General features: G+C 44.6%; 1 protein-coding gene across 3 annotated transcripts in view; it reads left to right on the top strand.

The window, feature by feature from the left end:
* LOC139347433 (kelch-like protein 29) overlaps positions 1-23,713 on the top strand; it is a 194,185-nt gene that overhangs the window by 90,025 nt on the left and 80,447 nt on the right. For 2 of the 3 annotated variants that reach the window (XM_070987045.1, XM_070987043.1), the window contains 2 exons: positions 7,621-7,768; positions 10,694-11,233. In XM_070987045.1, coding sequence (XP_070843146.1) covers positions 7,621-7,768; positions 10,694-11,233 — 688 coding nt within the window. Of the gene's footprint in view, positions 1-930; positions 1,222-7,620; positions 7,769-10,693; positions 11,234-23,713 lie in introns of those variants that run through there. The other variant, XM_070987046.1, reaches the window with a different exon arrangement.

Genomic DNA, 23,713 nt, shown 5'->3' with positions numbered 1-23,713 from the left:
TCATTATGTTTGTCTGCCATGCTGCCGGGGGTCAGTGTTAAGCGTTGGTGCCTGGAAGAATCAGCTTTGTTTGGGTTTTCAATTTTCAGCACACAGGCTGCCTGTCAACCACCAGTAATGGCTGATGTTTGTCTTGTATAAAGTGATGTTGCCACAATGCAGATGGTGACGACGGATGTTTTAAAACTGCAGTAACTGCAAATACAATAAACCGGATCACTGTACATATTGTTTTAATGAAATGTTTGAGACTAACGGCAGAAAACTTGTAGCAGTTAATTTTCTCACTACTTCATATTTGTTTATAGTTCTTAGTTCCTTCTCATTATGGACAATAATAATGAGGAAACGCAAGGTTATAACCTGATTATGTAATGCAAGTATTGGTCTAAAACAGGCATGTCCAAACTATTCCACAAAGGGCCGAGTGGCTGAAGGTTTTCTTTCCAACCAAGCAGCAGCACACCAGACTCATTTCATCAGCTGATCTCAGTCTTCAGACAGCTGATTGGTCAGACTGCATCCTCTTGATTGGTTGGAGGAAAAACCTGCAGCCACACGGCCCTTTGTGGAATAGTTTGGACATGCCTGGTCTAAAATAATGGTGCAATCAGAGCCTCTTATGGGAGTGAATTTATCAAATGGGGTACCAGCACAGAGGGATGGGAGCTTTGTGAGCCCTGTCATTTTCATCAATAGTAATTTCTCTGACTGTTAAAAAGTGTCAGTCTGATACGTGCTCCTCTAATTCACAGAAGAGGTCTTTAAACGCCACTCAAAGATTTTCGTTTTAATTCTCAGGATACGCTACACTTTATGCCACCATCAGTGCACTGCATATGCCTGATCGCCGTTATCAGCCCATATTTTAAAGTGCAATACAAAGGATGGGATTTGGAGTGAAAAGAAACATTACCTCCGTTCCTCTCTGTCTCCTCAGTATGCAGCCATCATACTCAACACGCACCTTCTCCGTCTATGGCACCACGCCGTTCGGCACGCTAGAGCACCACTCCGTTTTAAGATGGCTGCCAAAAAATGGCGCAGTAGTCTCTTTGTTTACTCGTGAGATGCTCTGCTATGTTCCAGTCTAATAGATTGGACACAGCCGCCCCATGGTTCGGCTCGAGCATTCAGCGCCATTATGACGGAAGCCCAGAACAAATCCACTGCACATTTAGATGTCAGCGCGTTGTCATGGAAAAGAGATACCTCTATACAGTAAGTGAATAATGTTCGAAAGAAAATGAGTTGTGTGCTTTTGTTCCTTTGCGCTCCCGGTCAGTTTCGGACCACACTTGGTTGGAGCTTTTGGATGGAGCAGGAGGAGGGAAAGGAGTTTTTTTTTTTTTTCCTCTCCATTTTAGAAAAACTGAAAATGATCTGTCAGAGGCAATGATACAAGGCTACGTGATGGATGGGTTTGTCTTACTCTGCCTCTCAATCTTTCACTCCTTCCTTCGCTGCCATTCTTTCTGCTTCTTTTCTCTGAGGAAAGCCATTATTTCCATCACCCTCCACATTTCAGCCAAATTCGCTGTATCTGTCCATGCCTGGCCAAAGGGAAGAAAAAGCCATTCTGTCTGAGTTGAATTTCATTTCCTTGCCCGCACATGCTGTTTTTTATGATTTGTTCATGGTCTGGAATTACATTGTGACATTATTTTACGGGGTGCACACGATATAGCAAGGCACAGCGGTGACTGCTGTTATTGAAATTTTGATTCGAATTAAACTTGTGTATATGCATCTCCCCAGAGATAGCCAGCTGATTGTCGAGGTGTATTTTCTCAGATGCATTTAAATGAATCCATAATGGCGGCTCCACACTGGACCACCAGACGTTCTTGGTCCATCAGTTTGGAATAGATTAACTGATAAACCTATCAGGGTAACAACTGCACATTAACAGGCCTGATTACCATGCCAGCTGAGTGATATCACACAACGGCGGACCTCCTCCTCGCCTGGGGTCTGTTATTTTCCACTTGTGTGTAAAGAGCTTTGCCACCAGAGGAACACTGAACCTTAAAAGGTAGAACATAATCAACCAGTGTAGCCCTGGCCTGCACCCTGCTCGTCGCTATCTCATTGTGTCTGGCAGTTGTGCTAATGACATTTCACGAGATTAGCTTTTCACTGTGGTATTGTTACTGACCTGTTGTGTACGTGTACATCTGAGTGTGTGTGTGTGTGTGTGTGTGTTTGTGTGAACGACTTTCTCCATTTAAGGCCCAAGCCCTCCCCCAACCCTCCCCTCTTTTTTCTTCAAAACCAGCTTTGCTCTCACTACAGTACACCTCTTTTTTCACCCAGTCCTGTTATTAAATCTCATAGCAGTTAGTTGATTTGATCAGTGTGAGCTGTAATGTTGTTTACCCCAATGGGACCTCGGTGTTATAGACATACTCATCCCTCTCTCTCGCTCGCTCTCACTCTCGCTTGCTATTTCTCCCCGAGTTGAGCAATAAAGTAATTTCTCAGGGGAAACCAGAAACTGTCTAAAAGAAGTGGACGTAGCCTCTGGATCTGAAAAGTGAAGCCAATGCGGAAGTACCTTAAATCTGCGTTCTGTCTCATGGCCGTCAGGGGTCGACTCCACTGGTTGCAGAAAGTCTGAGAATGACCGCACTTCGCATTTTTTACGTCAGTAAACAATTTCTTAATAAGTTTATGGTCTCAAACGTTTTCTTCAATAGAGCATAATGTGAATTGAGTAAATTATGGTCCCATTTAGAGTAAAATAGACGATAAAGCAGGGTATGCTTCAGGGCGTGGCTGCCTTGTGATTGATGCTGCTCCCCATCAAGATAAAGATGAAGAAATGCGTATCCATGGCATCATGTACATCACCCCTTTCTGACATATACTCAACTGAAAGCAGTACAAAGACAATATATTTAATGTTTCACTTCATCAGCTTCATGGATTTTTTTTGTAAATATTTCCTTATTAATTTGATGCCAGCAGCACGTTTCAAACAGGTTGGGAGAGGAGCAATTAAAGACTGAGAAAGTTGTGGAATGTTCCAAAAGCACCTGTTTGGAACATTCCACAGGTAAACATGTTCATTGGGAACAGGTATCATGATTGGGTATGAAAGGGGTAACCTGAAAAACTGTTGTCAGTGAACACATGCAAGTCAAGTCTCTACGATGCAAAGCAAAAGCAACAGCTGCCGGCTTCTCTGCGCCTGAGCTCATCTGAGATGGACTGATCCAAAGTTGAAAAGCATGCTTTGGTCTGAAATTAGGTAATGGCTGTCATGCTCTTCGGGCTAAAGAGGAAAAGGACCATCAAAAATGTTACCAGCACAAAGTTCAAGAGCCAGCATCTGTGATGGAGGTGTGTTAGCGCCCACGGCACGGGCAACTCGCACATCTGTGAAAGCACCATTAATGCTGAAAGGAACTTACGGGTTTTGGAGCAACATATGCTGCCACCCAGACGACATCTATTTCAGGGACATCCCTGCTTATTCCAGCGAGACAATGCTGAACCACAATCTGCACGTTACAACAGCATGGCTTCGTAGTAAAAGAGTGGAGGTGTTAGATTGGCCTGCCTACGGTCCAGATCTGTCTCCCATTGAAAATCTGTGGTACATTATGATGTGCAAAATACGACAACACAGACCCCAGACTGTTGAGCTTCTGAAGTCACATATCAAGTAAGAACAGGAAAGAATTTTGCTTCAGAACCCAAAATGCTCACTGAGTGTTTTTAAAAAAGAAGGTGTCATAACACAGTGGGAAACATGCCCCTGTCCCAACTTTTTTGGAACATGTTGCAGGCATCAAATTCTTACCAAAAACATTAAAGTTTATCAGTTTAAACAGTGAAATATCTTGTCTTTGTACTGTGCTGTACTATGTCTTTGTACTTTGTACTTGTACTGTCTTTGTTTGTACTTCTTACTTTTTTGCCAACCAAAATTAGCATCCCAAATAATATCACAGCTAAGGTGAATTATGGATTCCAAACCAACGGGTGATCTCACAGTGGGTACATGCACTTCTTTTGCACAGTCTGTGGGGAAACTAAAGCCGTCTTTGAACTGCATGGGAGCACTATATGTTCAGGCGTAGGTATACCACCTTTACCACAAGCACAATAGGTACAAAGAGCTGGGGCTTTTCTGTGGAAGCCTGGTGTACTACCCTGTGTTATTATAGGATTGGACTCCAATGTGCAATACCTCACACAGACAAGGGCTGGCTTGAACAAAATGCAAAGGCAAACACAAAGCCATGAGTAAACGCTTTCTGTTTATTTGGATGTGGAGGTTGTGGATGGCTCAAAGCAATCAAAGCCCAGAGCCCTGGATCATCACGCGGCCCCTCCTATATGTGCCCACAGCAGATGGTGGCCCGTGGCAAGAGGTTCTGCTAGGCACATTAATGCTGCCTACTATTGCAGGATAGTAGAGCACACATAATGACAGCCGTCAGTGTTTGCCATGTCCGAGAAAATAGCTGATCCGTCAGCCAGAATCAGACTGATGTCTCTGCTGCTCAGACTGAGGAGTATATACGTAGGCCTGATGCGTCTTGATTTTTTTCTTCCTCTCTTCAATACACTGATTCTGACATGTCTGCAACATTCAGAGGTTGGGGGGGGGGGGGGATCCTAGGATTCTAGTTTTGCTGTGTGTGCACGTGCACGCCCGTGTGTATCTGCATGCGTGACTGTGCAGGAGCAGCAGATGGATTGGGGCTTCACATTTTGAGAAAGGCTTTACAAGGCATCTCAGGTGAAAATGGATGGCTGTACTTCTCTGATGATTTTTTTTCACATTTGAATTACAGTATTAAGGAACAAAATTCCCACATTCATGTTAAATAAAAAGCAGTTTCATGCATGTTGTATATGTAAATTGCAACCTTAGTCCACCACCACCACCTTAAAACCGACCTTAACTATTTTTTTTTTCACATTCCAAACAATTAATAAATTGACGAAGTGTTTGACAGATTAATGGATATTGAAAACACTCCAGTAGCTGCTTGTTTGCATTGTGTGCAGACAAAGAACTCAAAGTTCAGCTGGTCAAGGAGAACAGCTTTCATGCATGCGGTCATCGATGCAGATCCGTGTGTGCAAGCACGCATATGTGTCTCAAGCGTGACCGCACCTTTGCGTGTGTCTGTGAGTAAGTGCCACATTCCACACTTTACAGTATGCGCTCCATATGCACGGATGTTGCTTTCGGTACAAAATAACCTTTCCCCAGCCAGCTTGACAACAAACACAGAATGGCTTGGCACGACTCGAAAATTATTTATCTGGCTCCCCTCCTCTTCTCCAGCATGGTTTTTGTCGAGTCAGAGGAAACCATCTGCTGCCCGGTGATAATGGGCGGCCAGGGAGGAGGGGACTGGAAATAGGCAGAGCAAATAAAACTGAGAGAAAACGGCAGGCGCTGTCCCAGAACCTGCAGTACCTTCCTGCCTACCTGCAGCAAGTCTGCCGGCTTAATATAAACATCCCGTCTGACATCTCCTGGCTTCTATGCGTGTGTGCACACATGTGTTTTCGCCTGCTGTGTGTGTTTGCATACACGCTCTTGTTTTCCAGCGTGCGCGCGCGTGTGTGCGTTTCCCATCTAACCTTGATCATTTTCAAGTCAGGATTGTTCCTGAGCCGAGCTGATATGCTGTCAATGTGATGGCGCTGACGAAGAACCTTTCTTTCTTTCTTTTTTTTTTTTTTCCGGTGCACTAAAACTGTGACAGATGTATTGCCTTTCAGCAGAAGAGATTTTTCCTGTTGTTTGTCTCTGTTTTGGGTAAATGGGTGGGAGTATTAATGAGAAAATATTATGAGGCAGGTGCAGGTCTAAAGGAAAGTAAGTGAGTCAATGCTGCGAGTTAATGAGGAGTTGCTTGCATAGAGGGGAAGGTAAAGCATGGCTGGAGAGGAATACAGTAAAGCACACAGAGCGGAGGAGGAAAAATGCTCATTAAAACAAATAGTGGGCTATAGAGAGCAACTCCTCACCTTGAAAATGGTCCAAATTTTCCCTCCCTGAGTCTCCAGGGCTCTCAGATGAAATTGGACGCTTAGGGCATTCTCTGAGTAAACCATTTCAGTTTTCTCTTGTCTGAAGTCGACAGGTGGAGCTGGACAAAAAGACCTGACAGCCCGTCTCCCCCCTAAACCCAGCTTCATTCTCTCACTCCATCACTCTGTTTTCTTCTCTGCCTTGAGATGTTTCCCTTTGCTGTTTTTTTCCTTTTGCCCCCAGCACTTACAAACTGTCAGATAACTTTCAGTATGGATTTATCAAGTAAGTGACGCTCATTGAACTTGTCTGCTATTGTCAAGTTGTTTATTACAGCGCACGTGTTGTGCTGCATTATACCATGTAATGTCTTTAAGTGGTAAAGGCCCTGTAAAGCTGTGATAAATCCATCTTAAAGCACGGAAGGGGAATTGTCCCACAATGAGATCGATCCAATATGTAAAGCTGCTCATAAATTCACTGTGAACCAAGCTGTGTGGATTGCATTTTTGTTGCGGCGCGGTCAGCCCCGCGCTCTGTCAGGGTTTGTCGACACAGCTGTTGGAATGCATGATGGCGTGCTTGATGAAGTGGACGTCGGGTCAGGGAGGATAATGGAATTGAGTGATGGAGGGAGGGATGGAGGGGGATCAGCCGGGAAGGACGCAGGGGGGGCCCAGTGACCAGGTCTTTTCTATTAACTCAGGAGGCTGGCTGGGGTGAGCAGGGGAATCAGGCTTGGCTCTGCCCTCTCCCTGCCTGGTTGTCAGACCGAGCGTCCAAACTGCAGATAGGGAGCGGCGAATATTGCTCAGGGGTCCAGTGGTGATTGACCCTGTGTTTTCATCAGCCTGGGCTTGCCTGATAGCATTTCTTACTCCCCTACCAGAGCGAAATATTAAAGATGTGGGTGCAAAGAAAGGCTTAGGCAGTTCTTAGTTTGGTTTGGTGAAGTTGCATTGGATTTACCCCCATACACACGTTGTCACCTAGTTTTTCATTTTCTTTTTTGGAATTACACTTTCCTTCTCTCTCATACCAGCAAAAGGATTTTTTATTTTTTTTCTATTTACTCTATTTGTCGTATTTGTGTTCAGAATTGTGTTATCTCACTTGACTGAACACAATGTTTAATTCATGGCAAAATTAAGATATACACAGTCTCAGGGGGACAGATCTGAATTTGAATGGAGCCCACACTGGAAAGTTAATTGTTATTAGTATATAAAAAGAGAAATATTGGTCTTTCTGCAAAGACTCTTGAGGCCATGAACAAGGTTTTATTTCCCTTTTTCCCATTATATATAGGCTATAATCAGCACTCACTCACTGCTAATTGTATGCCATGCTTCATCATCACTACTCACTGCTAAACCTTCAAAAACAGTTTGATGACTGTGATTTGTTGCATTTTTCAAGCTATAAAATGAAATATTGTCTTTAAACCATAGTTGTTGGAAAAAACTGATTTTAAGCTCTTTCACCAACAAGCTGCATGGGATCTGAAGATCGCAGAGTGTGGAGTGGTTTGGTTGTAATTCTCGTGGGTTGCTTTGTATTTAGTTCTTTCTCATGGGATCTTCTAATCTGTGATGTTTTCCATTGCTGTGCTGCAGGTCTCCGGTCTGTCTCCCGGAGACAATCAGACCCCAGGACTGCTGCTGGCTCCAGGGGTGAGGTGGGGTCAGACGCCCATCAACCAGCTCACACCATGGGATACAGATGAGCCCCCTGCCAAGCAACATCGAGACACCGAGCCCACCGGTAATGAATCGCATCATTCACACGCACACATGCATACGTACTGACAGACGCATTTACACATCCACCGGTTCCCCCTGATGCGAGTTTACAGTCGTGTAAGTTTTACATCATCGATGCGCCTGCACACAGCAGTTGTATGCATGTACACTTGCACACACACTCATGTGCTGCGCCCCACACGGCCCTGACCAGCTCCACTGACATCCAATGCTAATGAGACATCTTGACTGCCGTGCCCTACATAAGATGCACGCTTGCCTCCACAACTTGCATACTTTACATGCACAATCATGCATAATTAACACTCACAAAAACATCTTTACATAAACCAGCTTGATTATGCATATGATTATAGAAATGCCAGTGTGATATCAAGAAGTAAAAAAAAAACAAAAAGAACAGAAAAGTCTAAATCCATATTGCACCTTCACAAACCTCCCACATCCCCCACCACCTTCACTCTGCTCTCATTTTATTGTCCTTGTTAATGTTATTGTCACTAACTGAAGCTGATTTAGTCTAAATTAAACCTATGTATTGAAAATGTGGAAGTCCTTCAAATGATCTCCACCAGGTCTAATTTCGATGTCAACCTTATGCCATTCATGCCCCTTTAAAACCGAGCAACAGCGGCATTGCAGTGCAATGCGCAGTCACGAGATTAGCGTGTTAAGCCAATGTTTTTTACTCTTATTGTAATGAACTCACCCAGAATGGCTCTGCCCTCGAGCACTTAATTTCCTTCCATTGCTCTGCTGGCCTCTGCCTCCTGCTCATCACAAATGCGTCTCATTTAAGAGTAATACTGGCACAGAGCTTGTTCCAGTGGAAATTCCAGCTCAACAAATTCAGATTTTAAACAGCTGCTACTCTGTGGTAGCAAAACATGGTTCAGCTCCTGCCACTGCTGCACAACTCACATCCTAATTCTAATTTGCATATCTTACATATAGACTTGATTTGTGCGTTAATTATTAAATAGTTTGAGGGGTTGCTGAAGAGGAATGTTTCTGTAGGGGAAACCATTTGAGGTGCTGTTCTGATTGAAGAATGCAGTTGTGATAGGAGTATGTATGGAGCTGTGTTTTTGCCTCTTGCGCTGGTGGGCCCTCACCTCCCTGCTGTGTGGCCACAGCCCCCTGCTGTGCATTGAGGGTCTGGCTGAATTGGCCATGAAGCTCTGGAGGCCTTATTATTGTGGGTAAGCGAACGAGGCATCGCTCCCCACCACCACAGCAGCTCCCACACCCACACTACAGCTTGGAGTGGAGCGCGAGGAGAGTGAGATGTCACCGACCTAGCACGCTGTCGCATATGACACTCAAATCCGAGCATAGTGTCACATATTGATTCGCGTGTGTGCGCTATTCCAAACTGTGACTGCCGTTTGCATCGGAGCCAGCTCCTCTCCACACTTCACTGAACTGTGTTGCCAGAAAGTTCTCTGCCAACTGTGCCAGAATTAATCAACGGTTTCTTTCAACAGAAAACTTCACTGTTGTGTCAGTTAAAGAAAGTTTGTCTTTTGAAGAAAGAAGTTTTGTTTCAACTTTAGTTTCTTTGTTCGGAAATAGTGCTTTTTTCTTTTTTTTGATGCCGTGCTTTTGAATCCAGCAAATTGCGGGATAAATAAATAAAAGCACCGTTTGGGCATTTTTAAAAATCTTAATCCTGAGGTACTCGACACCACTCACAGCCACTGAATACGTGTAATTTTATTGCATTCGCCTCATTTTGTTCAATTTCGCAGGCACGACCTATGAATATAGGTCAGTGTTGGGTCATAATAATAAAATTATTTGCCTTACTTTTTTATGTTTTTCTGTTAAAAGATTGAAAAAACACAAAAAAGGACAAGAATTGATACGCACTATATATATCAAATTCTTATCAAAGGCATCACTCCATTAAAACCTTGAATTTCTTTAAGCTGAGAAATTACTGCACAAACTCATTTGATTAGAATCCTTTTATCAAGATGAGCTACAAAAGAAGGGAAATGAAATACAGTGTTGGTGCCGATTAGCTCAATGACATGTGAATTATGAACGGAACTGGCCTCTCCTCTGGAGTCCTCTCATCCCATCGTCCTCTCTTTCTTCTCTTCTCGCCGTCTGTCTTTATCTCACCCTCCCTCTCCATCCGTCTCTGCCCGGACTATTATATCAGCAGGGCTAGTATCATGAATAATGTGGGCTTCTTTTTTCTTTTCTTTAGCTTTTTGCATGCTGTGATTTAGCCTTTGGCCCCTTGGCAGAATGGTAGGCTATTTTTGGAGCTTCGACCATGGCAGGAGGAGCTAGAGATGAGGGAGTAGGAGCGAGAGAGTGAGGGAGGGAGGCTGCGCTCAGGCCCAATATGGCTGTGCCTTCCCAGCACAGCCTCAGCATCTAGCGCCTCAGGGTAGAGAAATGATTGGCTCCGAGTGTCTGGGTAAACACAGACTCCTACACAGATAATAGTTTCCACTGCCGAATGCGCTGAGCATGAACGCGTTCACATTCAGAAAGGCATTTGTTCATCTTGTTGCAAAATACAGTAAATCTCTTATTCTTATTACAGTGTTGATCTTGGGCGCAGATCTGTACGTCACTTCAAATATTTTGTGTTTGATATTAAGTCTCAAGTCAAAAACAAACTTGGACTAAAGCGGAGCGGTACACTGACAGTACTGGTGTGGAGAGGCGCAGAATCTGTCTTCTCATGCTGCTTTCTGTCTCTATTTGATCAGCCAATGCCAGACTTAAAACCAGCATTCTGCCCGTGCTTTTGGCTTTGCCTCCGGCTAACTTGAATACCGTAAATGCATCAACAGTATAGAAATATATGAAACTCAACCTTTTCAAAGGGTTTTGTGGTCTAAAAGCCGGAAATGCGCTTGATTAATCTCTTCTTTTGGTCTTGTGTCTGTTTGTTTGTCTGCAGGTCCGACCTGGGCTGCACCAGTAGCAGCAGTGAGCCAGCCCAGCCTCCTGCCCCACACCTACACCCTCCCCCAACCTCCCTCCTACAGCCACAGTGTGACTGCACAGTCACCCATCATAGGAGTAACCCCATCCATCCAGACACCAGTACCCCCGCAACACCCTCTCATGACCGCCCACTTCCAGCTGACGCCGCAGTCGACTCAGCAGCCACCCTCCATGGTGCTGAGCATGCCCAGCCAACCTCCATACGCCTCCACTCAACCCACAGTTGCGCCGTCCGCCCTCACTGCCCAAGCCAACCAGGTGGTTCATCCAAACCCTCACAGCGTGATGGGCAATGGCCACTTAACCTCTCACCCAGGCCTCATCCAACCTCATCTGCCTCTGACCAATGGACAGGCGGCGGCAGCGGCGGCGGCAGTGGCTGTGCAGGCCCAGCCCACAGCTGCAGACAATCAGGATGGTCCTAACGGGCTGCAAATGCTGCGAACAGTCGGGATGGGGAAGTACGAGTTCAGTGACCCGGGACATCCTAAAGGTAAGCACAAACAGCCTGCACTGATGCGCTCTGCACAGACGGGTGTTTTAGTTTGTTGGAATCACTCTCTTGCAGATATGGAACCTGTCACCACTAACTTTGAAAGACCAAAGCAGATCTCTTCAGCTGGCAGCCCAAAGCGCAGAAGTCAGTGCAAGCCAGGGAGGTGCTCGGCGTTAAATCAAGCTACTCTTAGCTCTCTATTCCTTGTGACCTCCCCTTATGTGGGGCTATGCTGGAATGAAACGCATAGGCCTCTGCCCTCTGTCTGTGTACCAGAGCAGTTCTGGATGCCAACAGTCATAAACAAGGCTGCAAACACTCAAGCAAGGAGTTGTTAAAATACAACTTGCAACCAGAGCCAATTCACTTCAAAGCTGCTCCAAGGTCACAGAAAAGGGAGGTGCACCTAAAGCAGCAGTGAGATGGCTGCATCTAATACCTATAATACTGCCTATAGTGGATTCTTTGGAAGGAACGTTGTACTGATCTCAAACTGCTATACACCAGCAGCGTCTTTACTGTTGTGCTGAAATTGGTTGAAAGTGTGTCAGGTTTATCTTTTCGCTGCTGTTAGTTGCAATACTCGCAAGGCCTCCTAAACACAAGGCAGGAAGCGAGCTTTCAGTCCCTGCCCTCACATCTCTCTCGAAATCGTTTGAAGCCTTGTTGACTTGCGCTGTGTTTGTGAAGGTGCTTCACAGCTCCGACTCATGCCTGAGTCTGCAAGCCATAAATTGGTGTTTGGTTTAACCTTGGAGTTTATGACGCAGGGTACGGCAAACAGATGTTCGCAATTCCCCGACCAATTTTCACATTTAATGAAGCTTTTAATTTAGGTTTAGATTGTTTTCTTTTTCCTGACTCGTTTTGATCAATAAAATGTGTGCAAATGAACTTGTAGATTGCAAAAAAGCAATTATTTTGGGGGCTGCCCGCGATACATTGAAATGAGACTGCAGGTAGAATTGGAAATGGATAATTAGACAGGCTCGTCGGCTTAGTCCAGCCTCTATCGAGTGAGAGCTTCTTAGCCTCTGCGTTGAATAGACGGTCGTGACCCATTAACCATGCGCATGTCAAAATTCTACCAGGCCGAAAAAGTGCAAGTTTAATCAGAATTACAGTACAAACACAGATCCATTTTACAGTGAATAATTACACTGCAGGATTGTCAGAATTCAGCAAAGGAAACTATTGCTGTGATTCATGTTATGATAAAGTTGAAATATTCAGGTCGTATGGGTACAGTTTGTGAGCTGCTGTATTACAAAAGCAGACATTAAAAGGTCCCTGTCAGTTTCTAGACAGTTGAAATCTTCTGTAGGTCCCTATGAAGGTCAAATAGCAAATAGAGGCACTTGAATATCACATCTCCTCAACTATTTCAGCTGCTTTTCCATCCCTGCAAGGCACTGAATGGACATTCGTAAGCATGTCATTAGGGTAATGTCACAAGGACAGTGGAAATGGGTAAAACGTTGAGCACCAGTAAATTAGTGGCCGTGACGCCTCTTCAGCAGCCTCCTGAGTGGCACAGCAGACCTCTCTGCTGACAGGAACACTTAACTTTGCTGCTGTAATCACATCAATACCACCCTGCCCCTCAGTCCCCCCGCTGCTGTCGTTCTGTCTGTCCTTTTCTGTCTTTCTGATGATCTCTGTCTGTCACTTCTTGTCTCTTTCCTCACGTACCCCTCCCTTCCCTCTGCCGTCTCGCTCGGTCAGAGAGGCCACGAGTCCCAGGCCCCCACAGGTCTCACACGTTCTGTTTTAAATCAATTAATACTGCATATCAGTATGGCCTGTGCTGTAGCGGCATAATGGTGAAATATGGAGGGTCAGCTCTTGCGACCTGGCCATTCTGGATCACTTCCATTTACAGATGTCTTTCCTTGACAAAAACAAACTAGAAGTAGCTTGTGAAGCCCTCTCAGCCCTCTAATGGCTGAGGTGAGGATAAGAAGAGGGTTGGCAAATCTGATCCCAGAGATTGTGGGTTACTGTACACTCAACGAGCATAAAGCTAGGTGACAAACAAAGTCACGGCATGCAGACGGACAATTTCTTCTTTTGCTGCTCACAAACAAGTGGACTTTATATTGTTCTTCAATTTAAAGTGCAATAAAAACCCTCATACAGCTGGCACACACACACAAACCGGACACCAGTTTGCTCACACAGGATGAACCTAGTCAGGCCTTCTGGGATAAAAGCCAAAACAATGAATAAAAGAGATGCCTGAACTCATAATGCACCTCTGACTGACATGTGGAAGACTTGGCTTGACTAGCTGATGAATTATCATCCTGACAGTCCAAAAAAAAAAAAAGTATTCCAAGCAAATTAAAGTATTATTCTGGAGAACGGGTTCACTCATCTGCGGGACATTTAAATCATCAGAGACTATGCTGTAATAGCTACTTGCAGGGGTAAAGTCCTGGTCATGCATCTCACGTCAGAGGGTTTTCCAAAGTGATTATTGGACAAACAGTTTAAATACTGAAGCCACTACTGAAGTGATTGTGTTGCTGCGTTAAAAAAAAGAAAAAGAAAAAAAAAAAGCTCTAGCCTCTAGACACAATGCGAGTAAGTGCTGATGTGCAGAGGAGGTTTTGTGGCTTTTTGATGGCAAAGGCCTGGATTTTGGAGGGGCTGACAGAGCTCTTCCTCCTTAATCCAGCTGCACAACAGTCCGTTGTGAGTGTGTGTCTGTGTGTATTTGTGTGCGCGTGTAGGTGCACGCGCGTACAAATGTGTGCGCAGTTTCACGCGTGCACAACTTCTTGGGTGTGACTGCGTGGATGTTTTGTCAGATGTCAGCCTCACAGCCTTAAAGCCAAACACCACAGTGACAGAAATCACACTCCGTGTTTGATTTGGCTTTGCCTTCAAAGGGAGCAATTTGTCTTTGCTCTGCATCACTGGGCACATCAACAACTGTGTGCTCCTCTCTCTGTGGGTGTGTGTGTGTGTGTGTGTGTGTGTGTGTATCTGTATGTGTGTCTGTCTAGGTATGTCTGTATTCCTGTTTACAGTATATTGTATGTGTGTTTGTATATGTCTGTGTAAATGCCATATGTTTGTGTGCCTGTGTGAAGATTCACGCAGAGCAGCTTGAAGGCAGCTTTAACCTCATCACCTACTGAGATATGCCAGTCACCAGGCTGTGATCTGCCTGCCTGGTTTCTCCATCCACAGCAGGACATTTCATAATACCTGCCTGTCAAAATGTACAAATCAAACTCCACACCTTCTTGCCAATTGTTAATTTCCTTCACACCACCCACTCCTTGCTCATTTTTTGTCTCCTCTTTGTTTCTCTCAACTGCAGATAAAAACAGAATCTCGCCAAGCCTTTGGAACACTTACATAAATAATCTATCCACATCTGTAGCACGAGCCACAGCAGTCACAGCTGTCAGCACATTTTTGTGAAATGTGGGAATATGGGACAGCTGACATTGTTATTGAAAAGGACAGTACAAAAAAAAAAGAAAAAAAAACAAAAGACCAGGACACAGAGAGAGGCGAGAGAAGAGAGATGCAGAGAGAGGGTGAACATGAGAGAGAGGGAGATGCTGAGAGTCGGCGTGTGTCTATTGACCAAGTCATTAAAATCGATGGCTGTCTTGATGAATATCAGCCAGGAGAAGCTAGTGCCGAGCTCAGCAGGGACGGACTCGCTCGCTGCAAACGTGATTGAGCACCATTTAAAGGCAGCTCACGACCGAAAAACACATTAATATCAAAAGGAAGTTATTATTTCCACATATCCGAGGCTGATTGAAAGGTTAATGCTGCTATCTATGCCAGCTACTCCTATGATGCTTTTGATATTGTTTTCCCAGCTTAGAGCAAACTGAGAAGGGGGACGGCTGTTCGTAGCTGCCTTGCGGTCGAATGCTGCACTGTGGCACTCAAGGAAATGCTGTTTTTTTTGTAATTAAATGCCTTAAAGTAAGGAGTGGATGAAGCACGGCCGCCTCTTGCGTTAGAGGCTTTGGTTTAGATTGAGTTCGGGGTCACCGACGGATCTGTCGGGCCACCTGCTTGCCGTAGTGTGCATGTGCCACAGCTCCTCGCCTCTTTTCTCATGTCAAACATCGTTTTAACGCTCCCTTCCGCCTCACTGGCTGTTACCGGTCCTGTTCTCTGTCTCTCTCTCTCTCTCTCTCTCTCTCTCTCTCTCTCTCCCCCTCACACACACACATACATCAGAGATGCACACATGCTCGCAGATGATCTCATGCACAGATGCACACAAGGACAAAACACGCATACACACACACACATCCAGCACTATGAACGAGGGATGCACTAAGACGTAGTCTACCACCGTCGCACGCATCCAGCAACACCCACCCTCCTCTCTGCCCAGGAAGTTCATCTTCCAGTCAGCTCACATCAGCCATCATCTGGGGACCAAGCAGCTCTGGAGCTGCTAGTGAATGCAATTAAGATGCCTTGCTGAGTTAAGATCAGTGTTTTACTTTGCTACGGGGAGACCGGCGCAGCCTCGCATCCTCCGCCGGCTCACCTTTCCTCTGCCGTGACCGTTTCATCCGCCTTATCTGCGTTATTCAAACTTTGGCCTCAGTGAGATTTTAATTATGTATTCATTTTTGTTTACCTTTGGACTAAGCATATTGGCACTGCGGCATTGCTGTCCACTTGCCTGTTGGCACTTTGCACGTTATTGCTACGATATTGCCACTAAGTGAGGGAATTATACATGACCAAATTAGTGAGATAGTGATAGTGTTTACAAGGCCAGGTTGTGTGTGTGCTGGGGCTGTTTATTTAAGGGAGATAGCTGCCTCTTTTCTTGACACTTATGCCTCATCAAAGGTTATTTTGGAATCCGCACGCTGTTTTATGGGGTCGTTTTCGCTTGTTACTGGTTTACGATGTTACTGGGTTTGATAATGATGTTTCATTCCGGCGCATTGTGTTACGGATTGCATATCTCTCACCTCAGAGATGTTTGTCTGTAGACTGAAGTAGTTAGTTATTAAGTAGACATAAAGCATACAGAATTATCAGTATTATTAGCGATGAATAAATATTCATTTGGATTCGACCACAAGAATATACTGCTAGCATGACAGGCCATTCAAACCAGTTATTAAAAACACAGCCAGTTTGTGATAGCCGCTCTGAGACCATTAATCATAGCAAGCACATTCATTAAACCCTCCCCTTTCCCTTCTCTCCCTCTGTCTCTGTCTCTCTTGTGCTTGATAGAGTGCAGAGGATCTCCACCACATCCTCACTGCAAATTATACAAAAGTACGCCTTTCAACATGACAAATATAATACTGAATCTGGTGTAAGAGTTGTAGGGTTTAAAAAAAAAAAAAAAAAAAAATTCAATTTCCAATATGCTGACTCGGATCAGCGTCTGTGGAATAAGCAGTGGTAAATTAATTAAAGTCACTGCGGTGTTGTGCTGGGCGATTATCTTAAAGCTATCCATATGAGGATTAGCTAAAGCAGAACTAGGGTTATTATGATTCCAAAACAGGCTTAACTTGGAATATGAAATGCATGGGTTTTTAAAGTAATTTCTTTTTCTGTCTCTCTGGTTGCATTCCTTAATTCTAGGTGGTTCTAGTGGAAACCGAAATGGGATTCACAAGAGCTGGGAATGTTGCAAATTATTAATGAGCTTGGAATTTATTCCAATCACTGTGGACTGAGTGTGTGCAGGTAATTCTCTTAAATGAATGGGTCCTGTTACTGCAGCGATATGCTTATGAGTAACCTTGGCACATGAGCCCGTGTGGGACCTACATGTGAATGAGACTGCCTCAAACATCTCATTTTAGAACAGCCGTGCTTGTGTGCAGATGTGGCTGAGCAGCTACCTGACATTGTCTCTTTAACTTTGCTAAGGATGCCTTCCATTGAGATGTCTAACTGTTTCTAGTACAGCTCAGGCTCTCGGGAGAGAGCGAAGAAGAAGAGGGAGGGGAGGAGAGGAGGGGAAACGTGAGGTGAGCAGCGGCAGTGTGTCATAAGCGGAGGAAGGAAAGCTGCTCGCCCTCGTTCTCTCTCTCCCTCGTTATCGTATTTTAAAGGAGAGGAGCCCCGCCAGGAGCCCCATACATTATATCCCCCCACAGTTAATATAGGGACGGCGGATAGCTCATTAAGATTGATCATTCCTCGTCCACCTCCTCCATGCAGAACGCGGCACCGGCTTCATTAATCACCCGGATTTCAAGATAAAGCTCAGTGGCGGCACAGTCGCAGGACCTGGAGCTTGACAGCCGGGCTCCTACATGCATAATCACAGATGCGGTGCAGCCAAGGAGCAGCCGCCCGGCTCCCTGCCACGCTAGAGGGGGCACCGCATCCACGCCTCCCTCCCTCCTCCATCCTCTCCTCAACCTATACTCTCCTCCTCCCTCACTCCCCACCTGTCCTCTTCACTGCAATTGTCTGTCTGTTTCTTTCAGTCAGCTCCACTCCCACTCCAGGCATCATCCCTCCCATGCTGTTGTCTCTCGGCATCCTCTCCAGCCCCCCCACCATTCTAACATCCACCTGCTTCCCATACCCACTTATAGCCTCTGCTTTTTTTTCCCCTTTCCTCGCTTTTCTTGCCATCCACTTGCCTCCCTGCTTTTTTTTTCTCCTTGCTCTCGTCTTCCTGCCTCACCGTACCTGCCACCTGTATTTAAACTGTGCTTCTCTAACTTTCCTCTCCACCTCCTCTCTTTTTTCTCCTCCATTGATGCCAGAGTTGTTTCTCTAACAGCCTGTTTGTCTGTTTTTTTTTTTAGCCCGGTAATGCCTTGGTTAGCAAAGTGGCAGTGGAAAATTTAAGATAAGATAGGATTAAAGAGGGGGAAGAAGAGCCCAGTCATCCCAGATTGCTCGTTTGTCTTTGACAGCTGGAAGCAAGTTTCAGATGTCTGTTTTCATCTGAAACGCCCAGTCGCACTGCCTCCTTTGCCCTATTACGTACGCAAGAAATCTGTACTTTTTGTCCAGAGCCTCAGCTAGCTGGCTGAGAATTGTAAGCACCCATATTTTATGGGAAATCTTTATGACTCTTCATTTAAATCATCTGCTACTGTGTGAGGTTAACATGCACAGACGTTCAAGGTCCCGTCTGGCAAAGCTGTGATGAAAGATAAAGAACTGAAAATCAGAGTTTCTTTCTCGTGCCTTCCCAGTCGAGTTTCAGTACATTTTTTATTCATAAAATAAACACTGGAGGATTTCACTTTGCCTGCCTTAGTCAACATGTGGTCTGTGCTTAGTGATTCATCTCTATTACAGTCAGGTAGGAGTTGGAAGTTAAGATCAGTTTATTTTCTAGTCATTCTTTCAACAGACTCTTCTCTCTGTGTCGTGAAGTCTCTGATACACTTTCCTCGCCTGCATTGTACAACAAAATAATGAGCGAGCTCCTAACATGGTGTAGTGTAGCCTGAACATATCAGAAATGGTCTGTCACCTTGGTAAACCAAATATTTTCGAAGGGAGTCCATTCGGACTTCATAAGAATTCGTACTTCATATAATAAGAAACTACGAGTAATTTTTTTAGATTTTCATTCATACTTTCGAAGCTGCCCAGCGCAGTACTTGAGGAGACGTGCTTTGGCACGTTCCACTGGTTTTCAGCATTAGCATTTTTAAGGAAAATTTAGAGCCTCATTTGAATCTCCACATGTATTTCTGGGTCCCACACCAGATTACAGGATACACACACAGAGTCAGTGTTGCCTGGATTTGCGATGAAGTGTGACGCCGCGTCGCTCAGAGCTGTAGGATCATTGAGTATTCAAGAGATGTCTCTGACTGGAACAGTGCCATTTGCCCACATGAAATGTCCACTGCCCTCAGTTATGTGGGAGCAAATTGATTTGTGTGTAAAGTAGTGTCAAAGTGAATGGAGGTTACACCTCAAATGCGTCTGAGTCTCATGCACCTCGTGTCAGAGACTGATCTGATATGACAGGATTAATTGCCGCAAGTCAAATGTCGATGTGTTATTCCGCACATCAGCCATGAAAAAGGCGGTAATGCATTATCAATGAGGCCGAGTGTAAACACAGCAGATGTTACCCGTAAGCCAGTCAATAGCGGATGTTTCTCGCTAATGAGAAGGCGTAATTGCAGCAGGGAAGGAACTCGGTATCCAAAACAGCAGCAGATGCGCCGCAACACCACAGCAAAAAAATCCAGAAGTTCAGCAGTATTAGCTCGTTCATGTTCACGGTGTGCTCACTTATCTGAGTGGATAGTCAAAGTTTTTGCGTACCAAGAAACTTTTAAAAGCATTCGGGGCATCTAATAAATATTAATGACAGGACCAGACATTAGCCAGAATGCCCCCCCGCTTCAACTCATTATTCCACAGACTTAGAGCAGAGCAACAGGCTTAGCATGTGAAGATATATAATTCTTCTCTGACTTAGACAAATGATAATGGTCTGAATTGCAATCAAGAGATCTTTGTAGGCTCGCGGTACACTGTGTAAGCTTGATAGACTTAAAGTCTTCCTTAGCAGTAAGATAGAGCGCGGTGAGATGTCGAGAACAGCGGCGCGCTATTGTCCTATTTTACTGAATGTGTTTTGTTGCTAGAGGCTACAGCTCTGAATTATGGTGTTGATTATTATCATAATTCTGTTACAGTAGTCATTGTACCCACTCCTCCCTCTCATACACGGACATTGCTTTCTTATGAAATGCAGATTGCTGTTGTGCAGCATAGACAGTATTGTATTAGAGCGTTAAACTTATATTAAAACGTGACAAGGACACATCTGCGATACATAAGCACCGGAGCATGCTGGACGAAAATCAGAATTTGTGGGGCAGTCCAGTCTTCTAATAGATTGTTTTCTATCCCGGGAGAGAGATAGAGAAAGAGAGAAGCAAACGGAAAGGAGGAGAGGAGGAAGAGGAGGAGGAATGAAAGAAAGGAGAGAGGGAAAAAGAAGCCTGATGGAATGCAAAGATTACTCGCCTGACTCCACCGCAGGCTCCGGGAGCTCATCTCAGGTGTGCAGTCTGCTGAGAAGACTCCCACATACAACCTAACCCCACCACTAACCTTTCTGCTCGGGCTGCTGTGACTTTCGCAAAGTTACCCAGTAAACACACATTGTCTTCAGGGGGAGATGTGACATTTATCTTAAGCTGCTGGGGTGACATGGGAATATTTTTTTTCTTTCTCCTTGTTGTTGTTTTTCTGTTTGTGTAGTTGTCCCGCTGTTTAGGGTCAACTTGGAGGAAATGTAGCCCATAGAGGCAAGTATCGCCCATGTGCAAAGCTTGCAGGGAATGTACACAAACCAAACTCATAAACGCAGTCGAGGTGTAAGACAAGCTGGCGAGCATATCTACATTCTCTCACACATACGCTGGCATCTGAACTCGGCCGCTGGTACGTGCCCGGGTCCTAAATGTGAGGCGCAGCAGAGATCTTGGCGCAGCTGATGCTGCTGGTCCCAAGCTGCAGTTGGAGGAGGATGTAACTTAAAACTTTTAATTAGTACTTAAGTGGAGTTTGCACTTCGCTTTATTTGAGGTTGCCCTTCGAATACTCAGAAAGGTAAAACAACCTCACAGCTGTTCCGTGCGCACGTTACTTCCATATTCATATTTCATGCATGAGGACTAGTCCAACCTGGACTGAACGTTTGTTGTATTTATGGTCGCGCTGTAACGTCTGCCAAACAGAGCGATTTTGATGTCAGTGTCACCTGCCAAGCTGGCACAGCTTCATTTCATCCTCCGAACGACAGCAGTGACTGGGCTCTGTCCCACTCACAAACTTTTTGATCACTCAAAGCTCTTTTTGTCAGCTTGCACTTCTGAGTTGACAGGCTGCTAATGCAAGAAACTGTATATTCAAGTACCCTACTTCTTGTGTGACAGTGTTTTTGTAGTGGCTTTGTTAGAGACCTTGAGGTACAGAGCGACTTTATGCTGGGTTGACTCACTAAAATCTTCATATTGAGAAGAAGTTAAAAGTGCAGATTGGAGTGTAAAAATCTAAATATTGAATAACTAAACTTTGGACTTTTGGACCCAGGTTGCAATCATTTGGCTTTATAACACCTGGATTATTGCTGTAATGGCTGTAAAATGCTCTGCTGCCTCACAGTACACCTCCACAGCTAGTTGGTAATGCCTCTCTAATCACGAGCTCAGCTCCTTACAACAGCTGTGTGTCCTCTCATGGACGTGCCCTTGTTCATTATAAACTGTATTGTGTACGAAGGCCAACAGACAGCTTTAATGATTACAAGTTAAGTTTAGTTTTGTACGGAGAGTTTCAAAAGACAGCACGGTGTGTCGTGACTGTTTTCTCCCACTGCTGCTTCCAATCAGGTGAAAACTCAGACTTTGGATGATGAAATGCCAGAGTGTGCAGGCTACCTGACTGAGGGCCTGGAGACAAGTTTGATATTAAGTCGTGATGTTTGCGGTTTAAGGTCAAATCTCAGTCTCAGTGAGTGCCTGGAACAGAAGCGATCCAACAGAAAGCGGCGTTTGTTTGCACCGAGCAGCTCTCCGTTCGGTGCGACACGCTCCGGGTCGGTCACGTGCACAACCAGATGCTCCAGAAGAACTTGGATCATCAGTCAGCCCTCTCAAGGTGAAGCACAAATGAAACATAGTTCGTGCAGATGTTCTCTGAAAGGTTGCATTCATACTGATGCACAAGACCTGTGTCCAGATGATTCATTTCACTCAATTAGCCCTGTTTTTCCACCGGGCTTTATAATGTGGGTTAGACAGAACTTTGGCCCTTGCAGTAATTTATATGAAATAGCAAGTTTGCAATTTAATTAAAAAGGAAGATGGAGAAGTGTTGCACGGCCACTCAGTTTTAATCAAATCTCCTCTAAGCATACAGTATGTTATCTACACCAGCCAGTGACTCATCACAAGCACAACATTGTTATTAGGATTATCCTCTTATGACATTGTCTTGCCGAAAGTCGAGTGAGTGTGTGTTTGTGCGTGCGTGCGTGCGTGCGTGCGTGCATGCAGGGACATTCAGGTGTGCTTTGATTCTGCACATACATGGCTGCATGTGTCTCTCTGCGTCAGCGCTCGCGTGTTTCTGAGTTTTAAAATGACAGCCTCCCTAATGCTCCATAAGCACAGTGTTTCCTAATCTGTGACGAGGCCCAGTACACTTTTATAATTTCATGTGGCAGTCTGTTTAAAAAGATAAATAAATTAACTAAAAAAAAAAATAATGTCCGTATTGGCATCTTGCCTCTTTGGCACTATGACAAACAAGCCACTCCACAAATTCAAGGCTTAAGCTTGGTCTGAGGAATAGAAAAGTGGGCTTTTTTGAGCATGCGTGTATTTTCTGAAACATTTTATCTCAGAACCCAAAAGCAGATCTTATTAAAAGTAAAGAGTCCTTGGATTTTCTTTTCTTTAAGCTCCTCCGTCCAACTCACACCAGGGGATTCTTGCCGAGAAAGATAAATGCCACAGTAAGATGTTAGAATCTCCATGTTAAGGCATTTAAGAGTAATTGTGATCTATGAATAGATGATTAATCAGCGTGGCTATCAACCCATTTATCTAAATCCATTATTAGTTTTTGGAAGGAATCATTTGCGTGGCCGTATTGCTTCATTTCAACAAGCAATTTGCAAAATGCTCAAAGTAATAGAGGAAATATAAATTGTCCAATCAAAGGTGGTTGCTATGGAACTATTTAGCTAATGCCTTCTGGAAATGTAAATACGTCTGTGGGCCACAGAAACAGTTCAGCAGCAACATTCAGGTGTGACATCAAGAACTCTTGTTTGTATTAAATACTTTCATTTAGCAACTCGCTGCCTTCTGTGGCTCATCTCAGCATTTTGGCACATGTGCTTCTTTTTGTTGCTAAATACTGTAGTTGTCTGTTGTGTGATTGGCTGTCTTTGGCCAGCCTTACAATTGGCTGTCATTCAACCAATCAGCCTTCATCCCCACTGCACACCTCTGTTGGCTTCCAGCAGCAGGGGAACAGGAGCGACTGCTGCTTATCTTCAGGGCCGTTCATTGAATGAATTAATTTCTAATTGGTCGTTAATTCGCTGTTCATCACGTCCCATTAATCCATCTTTCTGCCCCGCTCACTTTATTTTGTGAGTTTGACCTTTTTTCTGTCTGTGCAGACCTGGCGGAGGACTGACATTGATACGTTTCTGAACACATCAACCGAACAAAGTAACATTAAGCTGCCTTCAAGATGCTGTCAGAGACATCCAGGTGTTTAGCTCAGATCCCATTGGTCGAGGCAGATGGCAGGTGACCCACAGCCTGGTTCTGCCTCTTAGAAAGGAAGTTTTTGATTGCTACTGTTGCCATGGGGGAATTGGTAGGTATGTGTACTTTAATGAATATATTCTAGAAGTCTCCTGAGACAACTTTTAGCTGTGATTTGGCATTATATAAATCCAATTAAGTGAAATGAATCATATGAGCGAGTGTA

Source organism: Chaetodon trifascialis, chromosome 19 (assembly GCF_039877785.1).
Source record: "Chaetodon trifascialis isolate fChaTrf1 chromosome 19, fChaTrf1.hap1, whole genome shotgun sequence".
NCBI lineage: Eukaryota > Metazoa > Chordata > Actinopteri > Chaetodontiformes > Chaetodontidae > Chaetodon > Chaetodon trifascialis.
This window is presented reverse-complemented; position numbering and strand designations above follow the sequence as displayed.